The sequence below is a fragment of the Diospyros lotus genome, chromosome 5 (genome assembly GCF_014633365.1).
Source record: "Diospyros lotus cultivar Yz01 chromosome 5, ASM1463336v1, whole genome shotgun sequence".
NCBI lineage: Eukaryota > Viridiplantae > Streptophyta > Magnoliopsida > Ericales > Ebenaceae > Diospyros > Diospyros lotus.
Genome location: NC_068342.1, coordinates 41,660,791 through 41,683,912, shown reverse-complemented (window position 1 = coordinate 41,683,912; position 23,122 = coordinate 41,660,791). Strand labels below are relative to the sequence as shown.

General features: G+C 35.9%; 1 protein-coding gene and 1 pseudogene across 10 annotated transcripts in view; both read right to left on the bottom strand.

The window, feature by feature from the left end:
* The window catches only part of LOC127801906 (7-deoxyloganetin glucosyltransferase-like), a 128,223-nt gene that overhangs the window by 67,786 nt on the left and 37,315 nt on the right, over window positions 1-23,122 (bottom strand). For 2 of the 10 annotated variants that reach the window (XM_052337434.1, XM_052337422.1), the window contains exon 4: window positions 5,089-5,379. The exons of 3 other annotated variants lie outside the window; for them this stretch is intronic. In XM_052337434.1, coding sequence (XP_052193394.1) covers window positions 5,200-5,379 — 180 coding nt within the window. In that variant the 3' untranslated portion in view covers window positions 5,089-5,199. Of the gene's footprint in view, window positions 1-5,088; window positions 5,841-6,229; window positions 6,548-6,896; window positions 7,453-23,122 lie in introns of those variants that run through there. 5 more of the 10 variants (XM_052337423.1, XM_052337431.1, XM_052337432.1 and 2 more) reach the window with 5 other exon arrangements.
* On the bottom strand, window positions 17,370-21,630 carry LOC127801910 (uncharacterized; annotated as a pseudogene).

The window sequence follows — 23,122 nt, the reverse complement described above, 5'->3', positions numbered from 1 at the left end:
AGGCCGAGGTGTATGGGAGCATCCGTGGTAGAGCAATAATGCATGTCTGTACTCTCAAACGTATGCGAAGCATGATCAACAATATCATCGTGAATATATGCATATTTCATCATTATAACATGTGTATTCAATCTACATGATGCATAACATAACAAGGCATATCAACATGATAAAAGCATTTACATAAGACCGAGTTTTGGGTCGAATCACATACTCTAAAATTAATTTAACATTGAAATCTTGAAGTGTGTGTTGATCTCGATTGTTGTGCCGGGACCTAATAATTGCACTCTTGCTCAAATCTCGATATCTCAAAATTTCCTTGAAGACGTTCCATTGTGGCCTAAGCCTGTAAATGCCATATGTATCTACTGTGACAACTTAGCTGCTTCTATGCGAGCTAAAAATAATGTCTACAATAGAAAGTCGAGACACATAAGGCGCAAGCATAATTCTGTCAGGCAGCTGCTCACCAATGGGATTATGTGAAGTCGAAGGAAAATTTGGTAGATCCTTTGACAAAAGGAGTGACGAGGAACCAAGTCACTTTTACATCGAAAGGAATGGGGTTAAAGCTTGTGAAATGAATTACTCGATGGTAACCTAACCCAGTTGACTGGAAATCCCAAGATCTGGGTTAAATAGGCAAATTGGCTGGGATTATTCATAGTTTACACACTAAGGAACTTATAGTTCCTTCCCAATTCCCTGTAGTAAGAGTGTGTATTCTGTTGGTGGTACAGGTAATGTTGGTATCTTGTTATAAGATGAGCATTAACAGAGTGCTCTTAATCAATGATTACCTATGTGAGAGTAGAAGTGGGTCGCTTCTATGAGAACTGTTCTAAAGGCTTGGGTTCTCTAGAGCTCTCATGAATTCAGGATACTGTCCAGGACCAAAATGGACACAATCGTATAGAAGTCGAAGGTGTAAGATGAGTTGTGTGTGATATCTGTTGTCTTAATTTACCACCAGGAGGGTAGTTCAAGAGCTAAGCTCACTACTTCTTCAGTAAGTTCGATAGATACTCATTAAGGGAGGTTCAAGTCCAAAAGACACATTTCCTGATGCATAACTTATTGTTTGCTCTTTGTGGGGGTAGTGTCGGTCTGTTTAGTTTAACACACACTTACACTCATGTGGGGGATTGTTGTGTCTCCTAGTGTGAGTGTAAGTGTGTGTGTGGGTGGTTGTCCCACATTGGTTATGTAAGAAGGTGAGAGTGGGTATTTATACTCCTCCTTCACACTTGGGTTTGGGCCCTAAGGGGCACCTAGATTTTGTGAGCGGGCGAACCCCTTAGCCCTCGCGCACGCCGCCACTACCGTCCGTCCGGTTGGACGGTCAGCTTATATAGAAATATTTTTATACAAAGAAAATTAAAAATAAATTATTATTAGAGCGTCGGACATTCAAGCCAGCGATCAATGCCGACTTGAATGGTGCGTCGTCTCAGTGCCCTCGAATCAGTCTATAAAAGGATGGTCGAGCCTCCTGTTCAAGGCATCCGAGTTGCAGCGTCAGTCTTCTCTCTTCCTATCCTATCCTACAGAGAGTTATCTCCTTTTGTTCTTCCAGATCCGGTTGATCGAGGTTGCGGTTTGCCGGAGTGTGATCGTTGTATCCTACTTTGACAGTCGTCGGAACTTGCCAGTGACCATAGCAGGGCGAATCTGTCTTCAGGTCGGCGTTTTTAAGCGTGCATCAGTCTCTACCTTCTTCTTTTGTGCGGTTCTGTGATATCCAAGTTCTGGGTTTCAGTTTCTGTCTTTCCCTACTGGTTGTTATTACATTATTGTGATTCTATTGTTGCTGGCTGCTATAGTTGTTTAACTGAATTTGTATATGCATTGTTGTTGGCGTTTAAGGGGTATTTTGCGTTACTTGCATAGCATTGGGGGACATTGGTTATCTGTGTATTTTCATACCAGTTGTGCCGTGGTTCTAACAATTATTTGTGGTCTAAATGAATTTACTTCTTCAACTCCTTAACTGATGAATATCGAGACGTTATTAGTTTTCAACCTCTCGAGCATGTAATATATATATAATTCATAATTGCTCTCCCACTTGGATATGGATATCAACACATAGGTCTTTTTCCTCCTTGATAAGTTTATATCACATTGAATAGTTAAGAAGAGGAGGTAAGATTTCATAGTTTGAGTCCTAACGCTTCTATTGGTACTTGAGGGGTTTGAAAACATGCTTTTGTTTATGCATTATCTCTTGTTATCTTCTTTTGACACAAGGAAGTTGACAATTTAAGGCTAGTCATCAGATTCATCATCCTGAACAAATAAGAATCTTTCCTAAACAAATAAAGTTTGTGCATATTACCAATATTATGTGAGTCTTTTAAATGTTGAGATTAGTTGAGTGTTTTAGGACAATAGTCTTTTAAATGTATGTGCTCAACACCTAGATACCCAAAAATTAGTTAGCCAAACCCAACACTCGCGTAAACGGATTGCCAGACGCCACCGGCCACCATGGCCAGTGATTTCTGGCGATTCGAGGCAACCACCCGACACCCTTATCCCCATCGACCCACATACCCAAAAACCAACAACATCCAATGGCCAAATCTCTATAAATCACTGTTTAAATTTTCAGTCAAACCCAAATCGTATGTATATACATATATATTATAGATGTATGCTGAAAATCATTACTGATATAACTAAAAGATTTACCTCGGATCGAAGCACTTTCATAGTAAAAATACGCTCGGATCGAAGATTAGACAGTTGGATTTTACAAAATCAGTGTTTTACAGAGTTCTTGAGAGACAATGAAAGTTGTTGCAATGGAGGATGATCAGTCGCATAGGAGGAAGAAAGAGAGAGACGACCAAAAAGGGAGAGAGAGAGAGAAAGAGAGAGACAATCAAATTGGATGAGCTAAGAGACGCCGGTGGATAATGCTTGCGCCGAACCGACCCAAGGGCTATCATAAGAGAGAGAGAGAGAGAGAGCGATGGCTGAAATGAAGACAGACCGATAGCCCGAAAGGAAAGGGTGGGAGAGACTCGACAGTCGGAATGAAGACCAACCAACGACTGGAAGAGAGACAGACCGATTGCCGAAAGGAAGAGGGAGAGAGAGACTCGACAACTGGAAGGGAAATGGAGGGAAAGACTCATTTTAGCTTGGGTGAAAGTGAGAGAGAAAGGGAAAATTCAACCCGGACAAGAGTGAGAGTTGGCAGAAATTTGAAATAATTCGATTTTCTACTACTCTTAATATCACAATATTTTGAAGTCGATACAACGTGAGATATCACGATGTCTTGTGAGTGGCTTTGAGGGTGGCACTGAGGGTTGACGAATAACATTACTCTTATAATGAAATCAGAAGTTGAGATGTGGTTATTCTAAAATTAAAAATTTAGGGGCACAAGAAATCTTAAAGTTGAAAGTGTTAAATGGCTAAAGAATAAATTTGAAAGTCATATTTATGTCTTTTGTCTATTTTTAATCCATCATCTAATGCCATGGCATGTGAGGTGATGTGCAATCTATCTTACGTAATGTACTATATATATATATATAATATCTTTCAATGCAACTTTTGAGTAATGAGTTGTGCTATTTGTAGATAAGCATTTTTACAGAATACTTTACAGAGCCAAAATATCGCAAGAAATTAGAAATATCTCTTGTGTAAAGTAAAGTAATTTATCTCGATTTATTGTCTCTCATGAATCTGATCTAAATGAAAAGAGAGAGAGAGAAAGAGAGGACAAACCCTTGCGCAAAACCCTCTCTCTCAACCAACAAAGACATCGTTCTCGACGACACAGAAAGCAGGAGAAGCTACTTCCTCCACAACCCCTTCCTCGACAATGAGTCGTAGAGCCACCGTTCTTATCCCGATATTGCCATTGCAGTTGCAGAGACTAAGCACAAGGAGAAAGAGAGAGAGAGAGAGAGAGAGAGAGAGAGAGAAGAATGGAGAAGAAGTCGGGATCGTTCTTCTTCAAGCGGCTGGGGAAGAAGGACTCATAGTTGTGGTGGTTCAAAAGCTCCAGCCTTCGGTGAAAGAGACTTAGCTTCCAACTTTGGTTCGTCGACGACTTTCTCTTCAAGATTGTCTTTGTCTTAGAAGCCATTGCTCTGGTGGCCACTCTCTACTTCTTCTACCTCTTTGCGACTGCCACATCTAATTTGAGATTCATTTGGGTTTGGGTTTGGTTTTTCTAGAATTTTTTTTCCTTTCTTTTGGGCTGTGTTCGCTCTTTATTTCATCTGATTTTTTTATATAAAACCTAACTATCAGTATTGAATTCGAACTTCTTCAAGTTCTCTCTCCGATTAAATGTAGAAATTGGCTATTCAAAGTGATTATATTTTGTTTTGTGTAGATTGGCTTGAGGAGAAGATTACAGATTTTTGGTTTGGCTTTTGTTTGATTTTCAAGTGTAAAAACAAGAGAAAGAGAAATGACAAGAAATAAAATATTTTTCATCACAGAAAATTCTTTCCAAATTTATCTTCTCTGTTTTGGATTTTCTTTCAATTTTTTTGGCATTTTCTTCACAAACTAATAAAAAAAAATCATGACTTTCTTCTATTCAAAATCTTCTTCCGCATTCATTTTTATAGAAGGGAAGGACATAGACCGTAAAACAAAGGCAAATTCTGAAAATACTGTTCAATATTCATGAGTAATGAGCCGTTAAACTTAAGGGGCAAATTGGGTCATTCATGAGGGATAAATTGGTCATTTCAACATCTATGTAAAGCTATTGTAAACATCTTTCTGTACAAATAACACAACTCTTTGAGTAACAGTAATAAAGAAGAGAGTTCAATGTCTGCAGCTACATCCTACATGTATAATAAATCAACTTTGGCGATCTATAAATATTATGTTGATATAATAACAATAACACAATTTGTATGGGCAAAATTACCCAAAATTTTCATTAGGGATTACAATTAGGTAAATAAATTGATTAGGCGACCAGATCTTTTAAATTTTAGTCTTTCGATTTATATATATTTTATAAACTTTAGTCCTAATATCACAATAAAATTCTTGAAAACTTTGTCTTTTTAAATAAAATGATCAAAGTTCAACGAATATATGAATCATTTACCCATAATGATTAATTCAAGACTTGGGCAATAAATGTTTACATGAAATGAAAATAATTATAAAAAATTACAAAAATATATCTAAAAATATCTAACGTTACTTCTGTTTAGGATCAAAGGAGAGATCTTGCATTCTACTAAAAAGCGTCTCCAAGTTGACGTCCGACGAGCCACCGGGCGCGACGGCCGCCTCCGCCTTCTTCTTCCACTCCGCGGTCTTCCTCTTCATCTCCTTTCCTTTCTCCCCGTCCATCAACTCCCTCACTACCCTCTCCACCTCCTCTCTATTCACGTCGCTCGCTATCTCCATCCCCACCCCCCATTCCTCGCAGCTATACCGGCAGTTTGTCGGCTGCTCTCCGAAGAACGGCCAGCAGATCATCGGCACGCCGGCGCCCAGGCTCTCCAGCGTCGAGTTCCAGCCGCTGTGCGTTAGGAACCCGGCCAATGCCCGGTGGCTCAACACCTCCTCCTGCGGGCACCAGCTTGCCAGCTTCCCCTTCCCTCTCGTCTCCTCCAAGAACTCCGGCGGAAGAACGGCCGAGTTTCCTGTGACGAGATCCGGCCGGATGATCCAAAGGAAGTCTTTTTTGCTGTTGGCCAGCCCCCACGCCATCTCAACGAGTTGTTGGCTCGTCATCACGGCGATGCTTCCGAAGTTCACGTACACAACCGAATTGGGCTCCTTCGAATCCAGCCACTCCATGCACCCCCTGTCTTCTTTCCATAGATTTGATCCTGTTTGAAAGAGAAAACATTGAAATGCATGCATAATGCATTCTGGTATCTTATCTTATATGTGTATAAAAGGGAGAAGACCGGCGGCTTGAACGATGAATCCTACTCAATTTGCGCCTCTTAGCTCAACCTACCATGCATGCCTAAGGGCTCATTTTGGACTGAGGTATCCTTCAATACACCTAACGTAAGTTGAGTTGAACTAAACTCGATTGAATTCTACCAGACATCTCATCTATATTTGATCATAAACTCAATTCATTGTACGTATGTCCAAAGTCAAAGCCAAACTCATCATATACTTCACTGACATCGACATTAGCCCATTTACCCCCTCACACGATGGATATCACATATAAGATGAACCAAGAGGTGACTAATTAACTTACCGATGGATTTGAGTTGGTGGTTGTCTTTTATGTGGGTATTGAGCATCAAGTGGAGAGGGCCAATGGTGAAAACAGGGGCCGGAAACATGGCGGAGAGAGCGTCAATGGCGTCTCTTTCAAGAGAATCGAACGTGTTGATGATGATGGCAGAGGCTTTGGAGGATCGCTCCGTTTCAGTGACGAGGAATTTGATCATGAAGTCGTCAGGATCTGTGGTTCTGATGAAGCTCGGAATATCCTTCAAGCTGGCGTTCTTCATCATCCCCGGCATCCAGTCGATTTTCGTCTCCAAATACCCGTTTGTGAGGCAACTCTGATCTGTTCAGTTGAGCTTGTTTAATCGATTCATTATTAAAAAATTAAGCAAAATGCACTGATTAGTGAGATGCATGTGAAACAGTTACTGATGGCACAACGCTGCACAGAAGGAAGACAAATTGAATGGCTGCTTCTGTGTCAACAGTACAGTACAGTATGGTTCTGACAGAGATATGCACGCATATATATCAAGATCGAGAGAGAGATCTCAAAAGACTCATTTTCATCATTGAAAAATAAGCAAAGAAATCATACTTTTAATCAAGATAATATGATGATTTGTTTGTCAGAGAATCGGTTAAGTTTTTAGGAAATGATGATATATACATGAGATGTGATTATGGTTTACCTTTGAGAGGAACGAGGGCTCTCTGGAGGAGGGCTTTGTACTGCGTATAGCCGAGGAAGCCGCAGGCGCTGGGGGTCCAGAAGAGCACTTCAGGGATACCGAATTCTCTGGCGGCATCGAGAGTGAAGCTCATGACGCCGTCCGAGATGATGCAGGAGACTGGGGGGACGTCGGAGGAGGCGGCCAGGTCGGAGAGCAAGCAGCGGAAAGGGTGGAGGCTGTGGACGGGGGTGGAGGCGCAGAGGGAGGGGATGTCCTGGGTGGAGTCGGTGTCGGAGAGGGGCAGGCCGTCGGGGATGGCTGCGAAGCGGAAGCCCGGCAGGCCGTCGAGGGAGCGGGGGCCGCGGGAGCGGAGGAGGCGGCGATGGTTGAAGTGGGTGTTGACGAAGGTGATGTGGAAGCCTCTGGAATGCAGAAGCTTGGCCAGCTGCAACAATGGGTTGATGTGCCCTTGCGCGGGGAACGGAATACACACTGCGTGTCCCTTGATTTTACCTCCTTCTAAAGAACCCATCTCTCTCTCTCTCTGTGAGATGTGTTTATGAAGTTGCAGAAGCAGCTGGGGTTGACGGGTTTCTATTTATAAACAACTTGGCTTCGGAGAGGAGAACTCACCGGCCGGCACCATAGAATATATATATATATATATATATATAATTTTAAAAATATAAAATATCTAATCAAAGTAGCAAATTATTTAAATTACACCTCCAATTCAAGCACGTGACTTGGACTCTTTTTATGTCGGCCAAATCGACTGCGATTGTGTTCACCCCTTTAACGGGGTGAATATAACCTCCAAATATTTTGGGGGTTATGTCTACCAGAGGGGGCAGCCCCCTCTGTTACTTGCTGCCCCTTTGTTAGATATATGATGCATGTATCAACTTGCCAGTAATGACAATGGAAGTTTGGATCAGAACCAAAGATCCTTGTCGATCTTTTGGTCCCCATAGCCCTTATTCATGTGCTGGTATTTATTAGATTAATCTTTTATTTTTTATTTGTGCATGTCTATTTTATTAAGAAATTAAGTATCTCTAAACTCATGAACTTATGTTTCTCTTACACATAAAAAATTGAGATCAAATGTTTAGGGTTACAGGTTTAGGTCATTCATGGTGTAAATGGAACAATTCAAAGATTCTTTAGGACTCTATATTCAAAAGATTAACTCAATCCAAACATGCGGGCAAAGAAATAATTAAAAATAATGAGATGATTTTTTAAACATTATTTTGATTTTGACCATGCTTGCCATCACGTCTCCTGTCATTAGACATAAAATTAGTTCTTATCTTAAGGAGATATTTGATTAAAATTATGAAAATACCCTTTATCTAAGTTAGATATTTAGAAACAGTATTTCGAGATTTTTAAATTTGGGTATAAATTTAACTCGACATATATTTAGATTTGGATATAAATTTAACTCGACGTGATCCACTTCCACTTCACTAGATCTTTATTTGTCCAAATTGACTCATGAGCTACAACTTAACCACTCACGTGTTACAATTATGACTATTTTTTATCTTACAGTATATTTATATAAAAGCACAAATTTCATAAGATAAATACGTCATTTATTATGCATCAATTTAGTAATGATTGTCAAGTTTTTTCTTAGGTATTAATACTAACGTAGTATTTATTAACTAAAATATGGGTTAGAAAAAAGTGAGATAAGAAAATTATTTTGAACAAAAATATTTTTCATTATATTTGTTAAATTTATATGAAAACTCATTGAAAATAAGTCACTTGATTTCTTATCTATGATTGTTAAAATAAATTTATCTATTTTCATCCATATAAATTTATCTTGAATTTTATAAATAAGAGAAAATGACTCACATATCTCATAATGTATTTAAAAAAATTAATAAACAATATACTAAAAATTTTAGAAAACTTTCTATGCTTGTTTTAACTATTTTATATTTTAATATAAAAAATATTTTAATTTTATTTTGATACAATATTATCTTTAAGGGATTAAAAACTAGCCTTTTCAGATCAAATAAGTTTTGGATGATGTAGGGTTGCTATTAGATGCATTTAATCTAAAAATGTGTTTGATTGCATATATTTATTATAAAAAAATGTGTAATTATTATAATATTTTTTATAAAAATAATTAAATATTCTTAATTTTTTTATGAAAAAATATATATAGTACAAGTATTTAAATTTTTTTTATAAAATTTATTTTTTAAGAAAGTGGGGTAATTTTTATTTTTTAAATAAATATTATTTAAAATTAAATTCTAAATAATATAATCAAAACACACATAAGTAATTGGTGATGACTCTAAAAAATGAATTTTGATCACTTCTCAACGTGAAATTCATGTACTCTCTCAGAGCGTCAGACTTTGGGCCACATGTTGGGGGGTGGGGCTTTTGTAAGTACAATCAAATTGACACTTTGGAGCTATGGTACTGCTAGCTAGACAGCTACCTTAGGTTTATTATATACGCAATCCCTAGAGAGCTACCTTTCAAACTCCTCTGCATGCACTTACCCCTTCCAGTCACCCGCGTGACTTGTACTTTTTTAAGTCGACCAAATCTATTTTTGGTCTGATAATTTTAGTTTTTTATGTAATTATTTAATTTTTTATTATTTTAATTATATTTTATATTTATATTTTAAAATTTATTTATTTAATATATTTTAATTTTTTTATACGATAATTCAAATTTTTTTGTTGTTTTAATCACACTCTCGTATCTCTATTTTGGAATTAATTTAATACTTATATTTTAATTTGTAAAGAAAAAAGAGTTAGAATTGATTCATCTCATTTTATATTTTTTCTAACACATCAAAATACAAGAATTAAATTGACTTAAAAATACAAATATACGAATGTAATCGAAATAATAAAAAGTTTGTATTGTTACAAGAAAAAATTAAAGTATAGAGATAAAATTAATTCAAAAATATAAGTTCATAAATATAATTAAAATAATAAAAAGTTCAAATGATCACACAAAAAAATATAAAAATATAACGATAAAAATATAGATTTAATCTTTTATGTCTATTCATACTATTACACGTGAAAATTAAAGTATATTTATTACATATTATTTTTAACAATAAAATAATTCATTTAGTTGATTAAATTTTAATAAAATGATTTGGATAAAAACAAGATTTTGTATCCAATACTATTAGCTTTGATAATCATTTCCCAAAAATTCTAAAAACAAAAGTAGGTAGCACATGCATGACACTAGACAATTCACTTGATATTGTAAGTAATCTTTTTGGTCCTCTTATAGCTTATTCATGTATTCGTCTCTATTATGTTGATTTATTTTTTTTTATTTGTGCACGTCTATTTTGTTAAAAAAATTAGATATCTCTAAATTCATGAACTTATGTTTCTCTTACACACTAAAAATTGAGATGAAATTAACGATAAAGAGTTTAGGGTCAGAGGTTTATGTCATTCATGGTGTGAATGGAACAATTTAGAGATACTTTATGGAAATATAATAAAAAGATTAACCCAATCCAAACATGTTGGCAAAGAAATAATTAATAAAAATAATGAAATGATGTTTTAAGCATTATTTTGATTTTGACCATGTTTGCCATCAGGTCTCCCTGGTCATTAGATATAAAATTAGTTCTTATCATAAAGGAAATATTTTGTTAGAATTATGAAAATACCTTTCGTCTAAATTAGTTATTTAGAGACAGTGTTTCGACATATTTAGATTTGGATATGGATTTAACTTGACTTAGTCCACTCCATTAGATCTTTACTTGTCCAACTGGCTTATGAGCTACGATTTGATCACTCACGAGACACAATTATGACTATTTTTTTTATGACTATTTTCTACCTTATAGTATATTTACATAAAAGTACAAATTTTACGAGATAGATACTGCATTTATTGAGCATCATTTCAATAATGATTGTCCGATTTTATCTAAAGTATTGAGACTGACTTAATTGTTGGATAATATATAAATGTAGTGTTTGTTAACCAATATATGTGTTAAAAAAATAGAGATATTGAAAGCATTCCAATCAAAAATATTTTATATTGTATTTGTTAAATTTATGTGAAAACCCATTAAAAAAAAGTTACGAGACTTCTTATCTAAGATTATTCAAATAAATTTATCTTTCTCTCTCTAAATAAATTTATCTTGAATCTTAAAGATAAGAGAAAATGACTCACATGTCCCCTAATGCATTTCAAAAATTTTAATAAATAATATGATAAAAATCTTAAAATATTTTTTAGTCTTGTTTTGACCATTTCATATCTTAGTATAAAAAATATTTTAATTTTATCTTAATACAATATTATCTTATTTATTTTAACGAACGCTACTTAAGGGATCAATACATGTCTTTTCAAATCAAATAAGTTTTGAATGATCGAGGGTTGCTACTAGATGCATTTAATCTAAGATAAAGTCGGTGGTGATCGACTCCAATCATCATAGAAATGAATTCTGATACTTCTCAACGGGAAATTCATCCATCATTTCACACCATCGGACTTTGAATCACTTGGGAATGTGTATGTACAATCAAATAGACACTTTCGAGGTATGGTATTGCTATTTTATAATAAAATAAATAAGACCTTAAAACAATAAATTTTACATTTTTTATTTTACTTCACCCTTAAGTTAAATAATTTTTAACATCCAAAAGAATAAATATTTAGATATGTATAAATATTAGGAGATCTTGAGTTCCACTTTGGACTCATTTTTTATGAATATAAATAATATCGAAATTAACTAAGAATCACCATTAAATACAAGTTAGTAAAGTGTTTAGAGTTCGATTTGAGTCGAATTGATCAATACGAGATTATTGACGTAACGAGAATGTTGGATATTAAAAGAAAAAAGTTTATTATGACCCAATCATAATACATTAACAATCTACTAAAAAATCTATAAACCCACAAAACACCTTTTATGACTTCAACTAATTGACATTTTTAAACTAGAACTAATAATATTAAAAATAATAATTGATCAAGCTTTGCCCTTAAAATGTGTGAAGATGAATAAACATAACTAAGGGTGAGCATTAATTGAAGTGACTCAATTGTTTAAATCAAATAGTTCAAATATATTTTAAAAATCAAACTGTAAGCACTCTCGCCCGAATATTCCAGCCGTCCGGACTATCCAAATGGGAGCACTTACGAAAGGAAAAAAAATAATGAAACACGAGACAAAAACCACCCTGGCATGCATACACAAAAATAAGAACAACGGAAGCAAAGCTCAAGACATGCATGCACTACGAGTACCCCGCTAACACAGCGGTCACAAGATAAATAAATAAACACAAACTCCTGTGCCGGCATACACGAGATTTGAGGAAAGACCTGGCACAGTACGAAAATAATAGAGTAAATCCTATTTAGACATCAGAGTTGACATGGGATTGACGGGACTGCCTGTACACCATACCGACTCTGCCGCTAGAAACTGACTCTCGTGCCATGGCCCACGCTGCCTCTACCTGGAATGATGGAAAGCAAGGTGAGTCGAGGGACTCAGCAAGCATAAAGAAAAGAAAGGCTGTAGGCTGAACATAACTAGAAAAACTCTCCCCAAAATAAACCCCCAGGTACACACAAAGCGTGAGACGCTATAACACGGCAGAATAGCATAATAAAACACATACCGGTCCTTGGGGCCCACACAAGACACACGGCACCCAAGTCCCATACCAACCTGCTGCTGCCCTGAAAGGTAACAAATATCTCCACAAACCTGCGCGCGCGATCCCGGGCCGGTACTCCCGTCGCCCGTCCCCGTCGGTACTCCCGACAACCGAGCCAAAGGCTCCCTCGGAACGGTACTCCCGTCTGAGAACTAAATACTACGAGTAGCCATGCAATGCACATAGAAATGCAATGGCGTAGTGAGCATCAACGTGATACACCGGCGCCCATACATCCAGGCATTAGGCCATGCTCCACCTACATAGTAAACCACACGCGATGCATATGCCCGTGCTGGATGCAACCTAACCAAGCTAGCATGTCTGTGTCCAAGCATACTCAATAAATGAATATCCCAATATGCAACCCGTACCCATGTGCATATCAAATCATGGACAGCAATATAATAAATCTAAACGTGCAGTAAATCACATACCGGCAGAGTTAGTCAGCAGTGCCCGGCACTGGTCAACGGCCAGTGACTAGGAGTGTCCACCCGACGGTCCACTTCAGAGCCGTACAATAGTCTACCCCAATATCACCAACAACCGACCCCTGCCCTACTGCTCGATAACTCTAACCGTACCATAAATAAATTCGAGAAAAATTATAAATAAACTCGCACGTCTAGAAACCTAATTCCCAAGCTGGTTCAGCATCATTCCCAAAGGAATGAGGGGCGATACAAACCCCCGTAGACTCATAACAAATAAACTCTAAAAGTCTTGGATTTAATTTAAATTAAACCCAATAAATAATAATTCAACAAATAAGGCCAGGTACCGAATTAAAGTAAGGGAGATGATAAAATACGAAGAACTATGAAGTCTCTTACGGGAATTAAAGAACACAAGGAGAGGGTTAGAAACTTGCCTTTACACGGCCGTTTTCTCTATTTCTTGCATTCCCGCTGGGAAGTAAAACATTTAATAGTGATTAATAAAACCTGAGACTCACATTAATTAAATCTAACCGTATAATATAATTAATTTAGCCATCTAAATCCCACATAGGCACCCCATAAATAAAATCCCAATAAATCTCATATTTCTTTTAAATTAAATCATGCCCAAAACATCCCTAATTTATATAATTAATACGCAAAATCAAACCGAATTAAGGGAAGACAAGGGGTTCACCAAATGGAAATAGATCGCAAGGGTAGAGGAGAACTTGCCTCGTTTAACTGATTACAGTGTTTTCACGCTTAAACATCACCAAATTAATACACGCTGTAAATTAAATTAAACTCCCAAAATTAATAAAATTGGGCTCAAAATTAAATTCCAACCATACAGATTAATTAACACATAATTCTCTAAGTACCTGCTAATTAAAACCCAATTAAATCTTGATTAAACATTTAATTTCTCCCAAAATTTCCTTCTTCGAGCTCACTGCGCGCTTCTTCTCCTTCCAATTTTCCTTCCTGTTTGCCGGTTAAAAATTGGGACGAACTTTGCTGAAATTGGCTTTTAAAAAGCCAAAGAATTGGGCCACCAGAAGCTGCCGCGTGGCAGCCAGCTGGTGCCACCGCCTAGCCCCAAAACGACGTCGTTTTGGGGCTGGGCTGCTGATTAAAATCAGCATTTTTCCCCCAGTCGCGCGCGGTTGCTTTTCCCACGTCTCGAACCCGCACCAGCCACCTGCACACGCACACGCGTAGCCGCTCGCGCCCGCACTCACCTTCCACCATAATATGCCTCTAATTAAATTTAAAGTGACTCCCAATCACTTTCCGAATTTTATATCAACGCCACTGAACTTCTGAAAACCTCACTTGCACCCCACATTTAATTACACAAACACCCCAAAACTTCTGAGAATCCCACTTTTATCCAAATTTTTAGAAATCCAATAAATTAATTTATTCTACTATTTTCATAAATACTTCCCAATAAATAATTATTTTCTTTAAACAATAAACACTCAATAATCACCAAAAATATTTAACAATTATTAATTATTCTGACCAAATTAATAATAATTTATTTAATTCCCAAGTTTTGGGATATTACACGAACCGAATTAATTGAATAGTTTCTCAAATAAAAAAAATAAAAAATAACCCTTATGTTTTGTCGAACAACTTCTTCTTCTACCGTTGTGTTGAATATGTTTTTTTCTATTTCTTAATTTTGTTAAAAATAATATCATTCTTGATATTTTAGTTGGTTCAATTATTTTAATTTTTTTAATAAAGAGACCAAATCAAAATAAGTGAAAAATTTAAATTTAAAAACTAAATTACTAATTTCAACTTATTCAATTTTATTATTTCAATTTAATTAAAATTTTACTCACCTCTAATGGTAACAGTCTTATTCTTCTTTTGTATTTTTCTCCTTCTTATTTATTTTAATATTTGGAGAAAACGTACATTTTTTTAATATAATAATAAGAGAGATAAAAGAACCCCCACCCAAAATGTGTAAAAAATTAGGTGAGGTGGGAGATAAGGGTTGCCATCTCTACTAATAGTTCCAAGAAATAGTCATGAGCTTTGACTAAATTTTCTCTATTATTAATGCCATTGAACTTAGAGTGTGTTTAATTATACATATTTATTATATAAAATATATAATTATTATATATATATTTTTATAGAAATAATTAAATATTTTTAATTTTTTATTGAAAAATATGCATGTGATACAAATATTTAAAACTTTTTTCTATGAAATTTATTTTTCAAGCGATGGGTGATTTTTATTTTTTAAATAATAATTATTTAAAATTAAATTTTAAATAATACAATTAAACACACGTTTAATATCAATGCACCATTGCACCCTTTTAATTTTTTTATTTATTTCTTTCTTCCAATCGCAACCCTTTTTGTCCCATTCACAAAACTTTGGGTCTTGTGAAAATGATTTTTATTTAATATTACTATATATAATTGTGGGCTGCGCTTACCATCTGTGGCAACTTGGTCATGGGTGACGCAGTCGCTCATCAACAATAATATATATATAGCTGTTAGGATCAGGGATAGAGTTATTAAATTGTAGGGTAGGTTTTGAATCAATAATAATTAAATGAAAAGACAAGAATAAGGGCAAGTACCCTGATTGGGCATGTTAAATTAGTTGACTATTCATTTTTAGGTTTTTGTGTTTAATTGACAATTTCAATTGTTTTATTTTAATATTTGGTGGACAAAATGGTGTTTGATGATGTTAAAAAAGATTGCTAAGCACGCCAACATTTACGTTTAGGCAAATGTGGACTTATTTCTTGATATAATATCTTACGATAAGGTTAGTACTTAGAAAGGAATTGATGTGAGTATACATGAGTAAATTTCTAAAATTAAATGAAAATATTAGTCATTATATAGGTTAAGCCTCCGAAGGTTGGCATAAGAAATTATCGAATTTCAAATAAGATATCTTAGGTGTAGACTTATCTCTGAATAACAATAACGTTACATATTTTGACTAATGAGACATGATGCGTCATAATTCACTCTCTTATAAAATGAATAGCGATAATAGTAAACATAATGTTAGTTCTTTTTTATCGACATAAAACATAAATTTTACTTATATTTGAATTACGTGAATTTAAAATATTTGTTAATTGCATTAATCTCATGAGTTGGCATTAGAATTTTTTTCAAAGATATAAGTAATTGAAATCAAAGTGGCGTAGAAAGTAGGGCATATCTCTGAACTCAACACGAGAGGCAAAGGCCAAACGGATTTGGTGGCATTTTTTCAAACCTTTGACTTTCATTGCTACTTGCTTTTGTGGAATGTTGACTTTTGCCTTTAGTCAACAATGTTTGGTTTGTAGCATGTTAACGAGGCCGTTTAAGGCTGGGGGCCAAGTTTGAAAATTCAAAGCCGTTCTCTTGTCTCGTCACTTGGTGACTTAGTCCGAGAAGTCGGACGGATTGTTCAGGCCGACTGTACATTTACATTGCCATTCACAATTTACAGTTCACTCCTCAACTTTTAACTTTTTTTTTTTAATATGATATCTTTTAACTTTGTTTGAATTCAATTATAACCTTCATTCCTCAATTTTTATCTTTTTATTTATTGAGATACACTCAACTTTATTTGGTTTAATTGCTTCTCAAAATTAATTAATTTTACATTATATAAACACTTAGTTAGTTTTGAAAGTACGATATTCGTGCCCTATTGATAATTTGAAATCTATTTGGATCGATTTTATATATTTTATTGTCGATGTTGATGGGAATAGAATTCAAACATTTGATACCATATTTCACTTCAATTTTAAAACTTTCTAATAGAACGCAACCAAATAATATTATTTAAAATCTTGTTTTATCTTCCAACACGAAGATGACAAGACAATGAAATTGCAGTGATGAGATTGAGGATTGAGTTAAGGATTTGGCCAATTCTTTTAGTTTGGTGGGTGAATTTTGATGTTAGAGATAGAATTCATTTAAGAAAAAAAAATAAAAAAAACAATTAAATTTACTTCTTCTTTTGATTTTAAATTTTTTAATATAAATAAAATCTACATCATCAACGTTAATAATTCATCACTCTTTACTAAATAAGTACATATCACAGGTTGAGAGTCACATTAGCTAAGTATTCCTATGAGGTGAAATTGATAAATTGAGAATGTCATAATATATATATAAAAAAAAAAAGGATAAAAATTGAAGAGTAAATTTATGCCATATTAGCTGATGCAGGGGTATAATTAAAACCAAACAAAGCTGAAAGTACCACAATTAAGAAAAAAGGGTAAAAGTTGAGGGGTGAATATATACATCCCCGTGCATTTCCAAATTGAAAATCTATAGGCTTTGGTTCAGACAACTGAAGGATGAAGCACCCTTCCAACTGATTTTATTCATTGAATTATTGATTTCCTTGAGAAGAAGATCATCCATTGATCTGCAAACAGAGAGTGACTACATTTCAGAGCTAAATCTTTGCTGGTTGAGCAGCTGAGCCTCCTCAACCAGCCTCTTCACCACTTCTCCTGCTGCCACAACTTCCTTGATCAGCCCTACACCTTCCCCAGCATACATCACCATGCTCTCAAGATCCCCAGTTGTTGATGCATTTGGAACAGTGCCTCTCCTGATATCATGTTTCAGTCAGATCAAACCACCCAATGAGAGCATTTTTTGACAATGATCAAAGAGAGTACTGTTAGAAGATCGGTTCAGGTCTAGGGTAGAGGGTTTTACCACGCCGTGTATGGTTGTGCGCCCAATGACCGGTTGATTGGTCTCATTTTCATGGCCTGGCAGAGTTTTACTGTCCCTGAAGAAAGGTGTTACTAGGACTCAATGTGGTGCCCAGGGCCACCTTGCACGCCCGTATATGTCTGTCTGTATACTCGGTTCTCTCAATCTCGACCAGCTTCCTCTTGTATGTTTTGTGCGCATAACTTTCATTAGTGGCAAGGAATCTGCAGAAGGAATATATATACAACCCGATATAAAGAGAAAAAGGGATCGCAACAGAAGTAAACGATAATACGAGTAATTCAAAAAAGTTCGAAAAACTAAGATACAAATGCAAGATTGGCAGCAAAGGAACAGTTTCATGGAGATATCTAAACCTAAAACTAGTTCAAGATGTAAATTCCTTGCTTGAGACTTGAGTTCACACATTACTATCGAAAGAAACTCGTCACATATATATTTTTTTTTTTGGCAAGTCCAAGATCTGGGGCTCGGACTCCAGATGCAGAGTAATCCATTGTTTTTTAAGCAAAAACACGACCAATCAATCCTGGGTACATCTTTATTTCCCAGTTGCTCAAACTAACATGACCATGAAATCCTTAGCTACATGTTCAAGAAAAGATCTAATATCGACACTCAGCCTCCGGCTAATTTAATAGTCTGTTTTTTTGGGACTTTTATTGTTCCATTAACTCAACACAATCCATTGCATCTTCCTGATCTTGGGCTCATACAGTTGATTTAATTTTAGTAACAATCTTTACTTAGTTTCAGATGTATTGATTTAAAGTTCTCAGGTCGATCCAGGTTGTCCTAAAATCCAGATTCAGATATATGTTGTAAACATTTTCCATGTGAACAAATTGGGACAGTTTCATGGTTGCAGGACTTAGAGGGCCTGTATCGGACAAGAAGAGACAGCTTGAGTAATGCCCAAAACAAGATCATTAGACACGAGCAAAGGTTAAATGGTCAAACCTAGTTCCTAGGCAGACACCCTGTGCACCGAGAGCCAGAGCAGCAACATAACCACGCGCATCCACAATGCCACCAGCAGCAATTACCGGAACATCTTTGTCACCAACAAGATCAACTACTCTTGGAACCAATGAAATCAACGCCTCCTGAACCAAACAAGCCAAGAACAAGGAAATACGGATTCTTAAAAACTATATCGACAATCTTAGGGAAATGCTTAAAGTACCCATAATTGCAACTCATGGCAAACTTTGACAAATTATGTGAAGTTGCATATATCTAACTGAAATAGTTGAACTGTGATCATACCTGACCAATGATATGCCCTCCTGCTTCCCGCCCTTGGACAATTATTGCATCTACGCCCACTTCAATAGCTTTTTTTGCCTCTTTAACGCTCCCAACCTCAAAAGGATATTAAATGGGACTAATCAGATAATGAAGAAGACATAGATGCTTCTGCATTCTAATAAATTAGTGAGGAAGAGAACAAAGAGGGGAAAAATATTTTTATATCAACTGGACCAACTCCTAGGAGAAAACCCATGAGAAAACCCCAAATTTAGCATGCATAAGTTACTTACAACAAAGAACAAGAGGATACTCAAATGCACGGGACTCTGATCACTGATCACTGCTGTAACTAGAATCAGATTTATGCACCCTGACACAAGTACAGTCCGAATTTTGAACAAATAAATGATATTCCATCACTTTTAATATAAATGACAATAAGATGCATATATTTTCAGAACTGCTATTACCACATTTTTCTTCAATTGATTTCTAAACAAAGTTTTGGTAGAATAGAATTTTCCCTAACAGAGTGGTCAATTACCTCAACAGAAACCCTTTAACTAATCTTTGACACGTAAGTCGGCATATTGATGGGATGGTCACTGTAATTTATGAGCCCTTTACTTATATTTATGAGTAGGGACAGCAAGAGGTTGTATATGGAGAGTGTTTGAATCAACCTAAATGAACTGCACTTATTTTTGCATACTGATGGGGATGTTCATTGGAATTTATGACCCTTTACTTGGGGTGTGTAGCTAGGTTTTATCTGGGGAGTGACTGTAAATACTAAATAATCTGCTCCACCTGCCTTATTCAAGTATGTAGCTAGGCTAGGACTACAAATGAGACTTACCTTTAGTAGCACAGTAAGGTTCTTCTTTTGTGATTGGAAGGCCATAAGTTTGAGTTCCAAAAACTTCTTGGAAAGTAAGGGTAAGTGTGTGTACAAAGACGACTCTCTCCAAACTTCTGCAAAGTGTGAAGCTTTGTGCACGAGGGACGCCCTCTTTAGGTTTGGTACATAAATGTCAAGAGGGATTCAGGTTGAGGTTGGGTACCTGGCACTAATAAGAAAATATTAAGATTATAGGAGCATTTTAATTTTGCTAATAACATGAAGGGTGTCCCTAGTATAAAAGGTTCCTCACTTTCCAGGGGTAAACGAGACTGTCGGTTTTATACATGGCATTACCCTTCCTTTGCAAAGATGTAATTTCCACAACTCCAACCCATGATCTTCCACTCAATGGAGCAATTTTACCCTTGTTACAAAACATTAATAAATCTATACACCATGCTGACCAAAAGCCCTACAGTCACCTAGTAGAAGTTTGGCGCCACCTTCATCATATAAACCTTAATCACACAAGATAAAATTTAAGATTTATGTGATAATTGTGACCCGAAATTCAAATTTAATTGTGATTGAGACTTCAAATTTGACCGTGCGACACATTTATAATTGAAAATTTATCTTCTTCGTGGCTATCTTCTTATTAGAATATAGATTTATATAAATATTTTTTTATATACATCTATAAATGAGTGGTAAATTTATAAATAGGTACCAAATACCCTAGAATTATTGTAGCAATATTATCATAGTAATATTTTATTCTTTCTGCTTGTAAAACTTTTGTGTTCGTTTATGTGTTCGTTTGTAAATCTATAAATGTGTTCGTTTATCCTCATATCCTTTCTAACGTCATCGCATCACATGTAATAAAGCAAGAACAAGGTTGAATAAAATGGGGTAACTACCTGGGGAACTACCTTTACGCCGGCCTGATGAGCTCATTTGTACATTCACCCCAGTAAAGCTGCAGAACTGCAACCTTTTCATCCAGTATGGCCTTAATATTTTCCTCATGAGGAAATGCTAGGACCACACCAATCCCGAATGGCTTTCCAGTCAACTTCTTGGTCCTCCTGATAAGATCTCTCAAGTAATCTGGAGCTTCCTGGTACACAAACACATTCACTCCATCAAATGCCAATTCCCAAATTGCAATTCATAGCAGAATACTAAGAAATCGATCAGGCTTTTTACCACGGCATAACACATGTTGATTTACTCGACTTCACAGAGGAACCCAAATCTTGTAATTGGATATAATAAAAAAATTCCAATAAAACTAGGGTAATTTGAAATCATGATCGGGAAATTAGATACCCCCAAACAGAACCCCTTTCACCAATCAATACCAAAATACATGACGTGAAACGAAAAAAAAACAAATTAAGGAATGAAATAAACGGAAAAGGAAAATGAAGGGGTGACCCAATCAGGAGCTCTGAGTAGACCAAGCCCGCCGGCGTTGGCTACGGCGGCGACCAGCTCCGGCCCGGATATATCCGGTCCCAACGGCGCCTGAACTATTCCATACTCAAAACCCAGTATCCCACTCCAACCCATCTCTCCTTTTCACTCTCTTCTCTCTCACTATATGTATATATATATAAATATACACCGACGATCATCGCTGTGCATATATACACACACACATATATATATAACATATATATATATATAGAGAGAGAGAGAGAGAGAGAGAGAGAGAATTGGGGAACAGATAGTTGTCTTGGAGCAGTGAGGCGGCCCTTGTCTCTTACCCTGCATGCGGGCGGTGCAAGTAGGAAATCGCTTTGCCATAATAGTCTATTTCATCATTTACCTGTTGTCTGGTAATGGTAGGAATCGTGGGATTCAATGTTCCCAAAATTGGGTATTTCTATACAAATTGAACTCTTTGTATAAATTCTTCACATAAATTATATTTAACGGAGATTATTAGGGAAATGGGAGTTTGGATAAGTGTTGTGTTTAGGAGTCATTAGGGATGTCATCTAATTTGGACTATGTCTCTGAAATATTCAAATGTTCTAGGTGAAGGCAGCGGTGCAAAAGAAAAGGGATCGTCGAGGAGTGACGACGATTAGTGGATAGTTTACATTATGTTTTTTCAATAATGTTGTTTACTTTTGAAAATGTCATGTAAATGTTGGTGCAACTTTATATATAAATAAAGTGGTTTTGGTTATGACTTGTTAAGGTTTCGATCTAACTTCCGCATTTGAGTTGGTGAACCTATCTTAGTTTATTGATGGTTCATAATTGATATACTAAGAAGATGTAACGAGATTTTTGGGGTACGATTTGTGTTGGGTTTCTGTTGTTGATTGTTTGGAAAAAAATATATATATATCCCTGGAATCTTACGTTACGTAACGCCGTCCCAGAAATTGGGGTGTTATAGTGAACCAACATGTACACCTGAACCGTATTAACAGAAAATGATGTATAAAAGAACTTGCAGCATGAAGTTAAAGCAGAAGGTAAAAATCAAGGAAGCTTGCATTGAAAATGAATATATCTATATAGGAGAACTCGCACTAAAAATAAGTGGAAGTGCGTGAAGAACTTGCAGAACAGTAAATGAAAAGGCAGGAAATCAAGGAAGTGAAATACTGAATGTATAAACAAGCTTGCACTGAAAATGAAGAGGGAGTGCAAGAAGAACTTGCCTGATGAAGATGCCTCCTCCAGCGAAATGGAAGCCACGCTGCAACAGTAACAAATGAACAGCGAAGAAGAAGAAGGATGCTGAATAGGAAGAAGAAGAAGAAGAGGCTGAAGATAAAGTTGCAGACAGAGATGAACGAGGAAAGAATACAGGCAGGGAAGTTGGGCGCCAGAAATGATATACCAAAGAGGAACTCCTCGGCGTAACAGAAGGGATAAAGAGATGGTTACAGGTCTGCCCCTGTATTTCATGACAAATTACTTAATTAGCCCTCATCCTTACAATGGTCAAAAGAAAGACCAAGGGCACTATTGACATTTGCTGGCCAATTTAATTTATTATTATTTTCTTTCAAAATTTCAAATCTTATTTCCCAATTGGACTTAGCCCATACCATGGGCCATTCCATGGCCCAACTCATTAACCTAAATAAATTATCATAATCCAAGCCCATTCATAATATACTTAAAGTTTTAAACACATCTCAATGGCCCAATTTATTT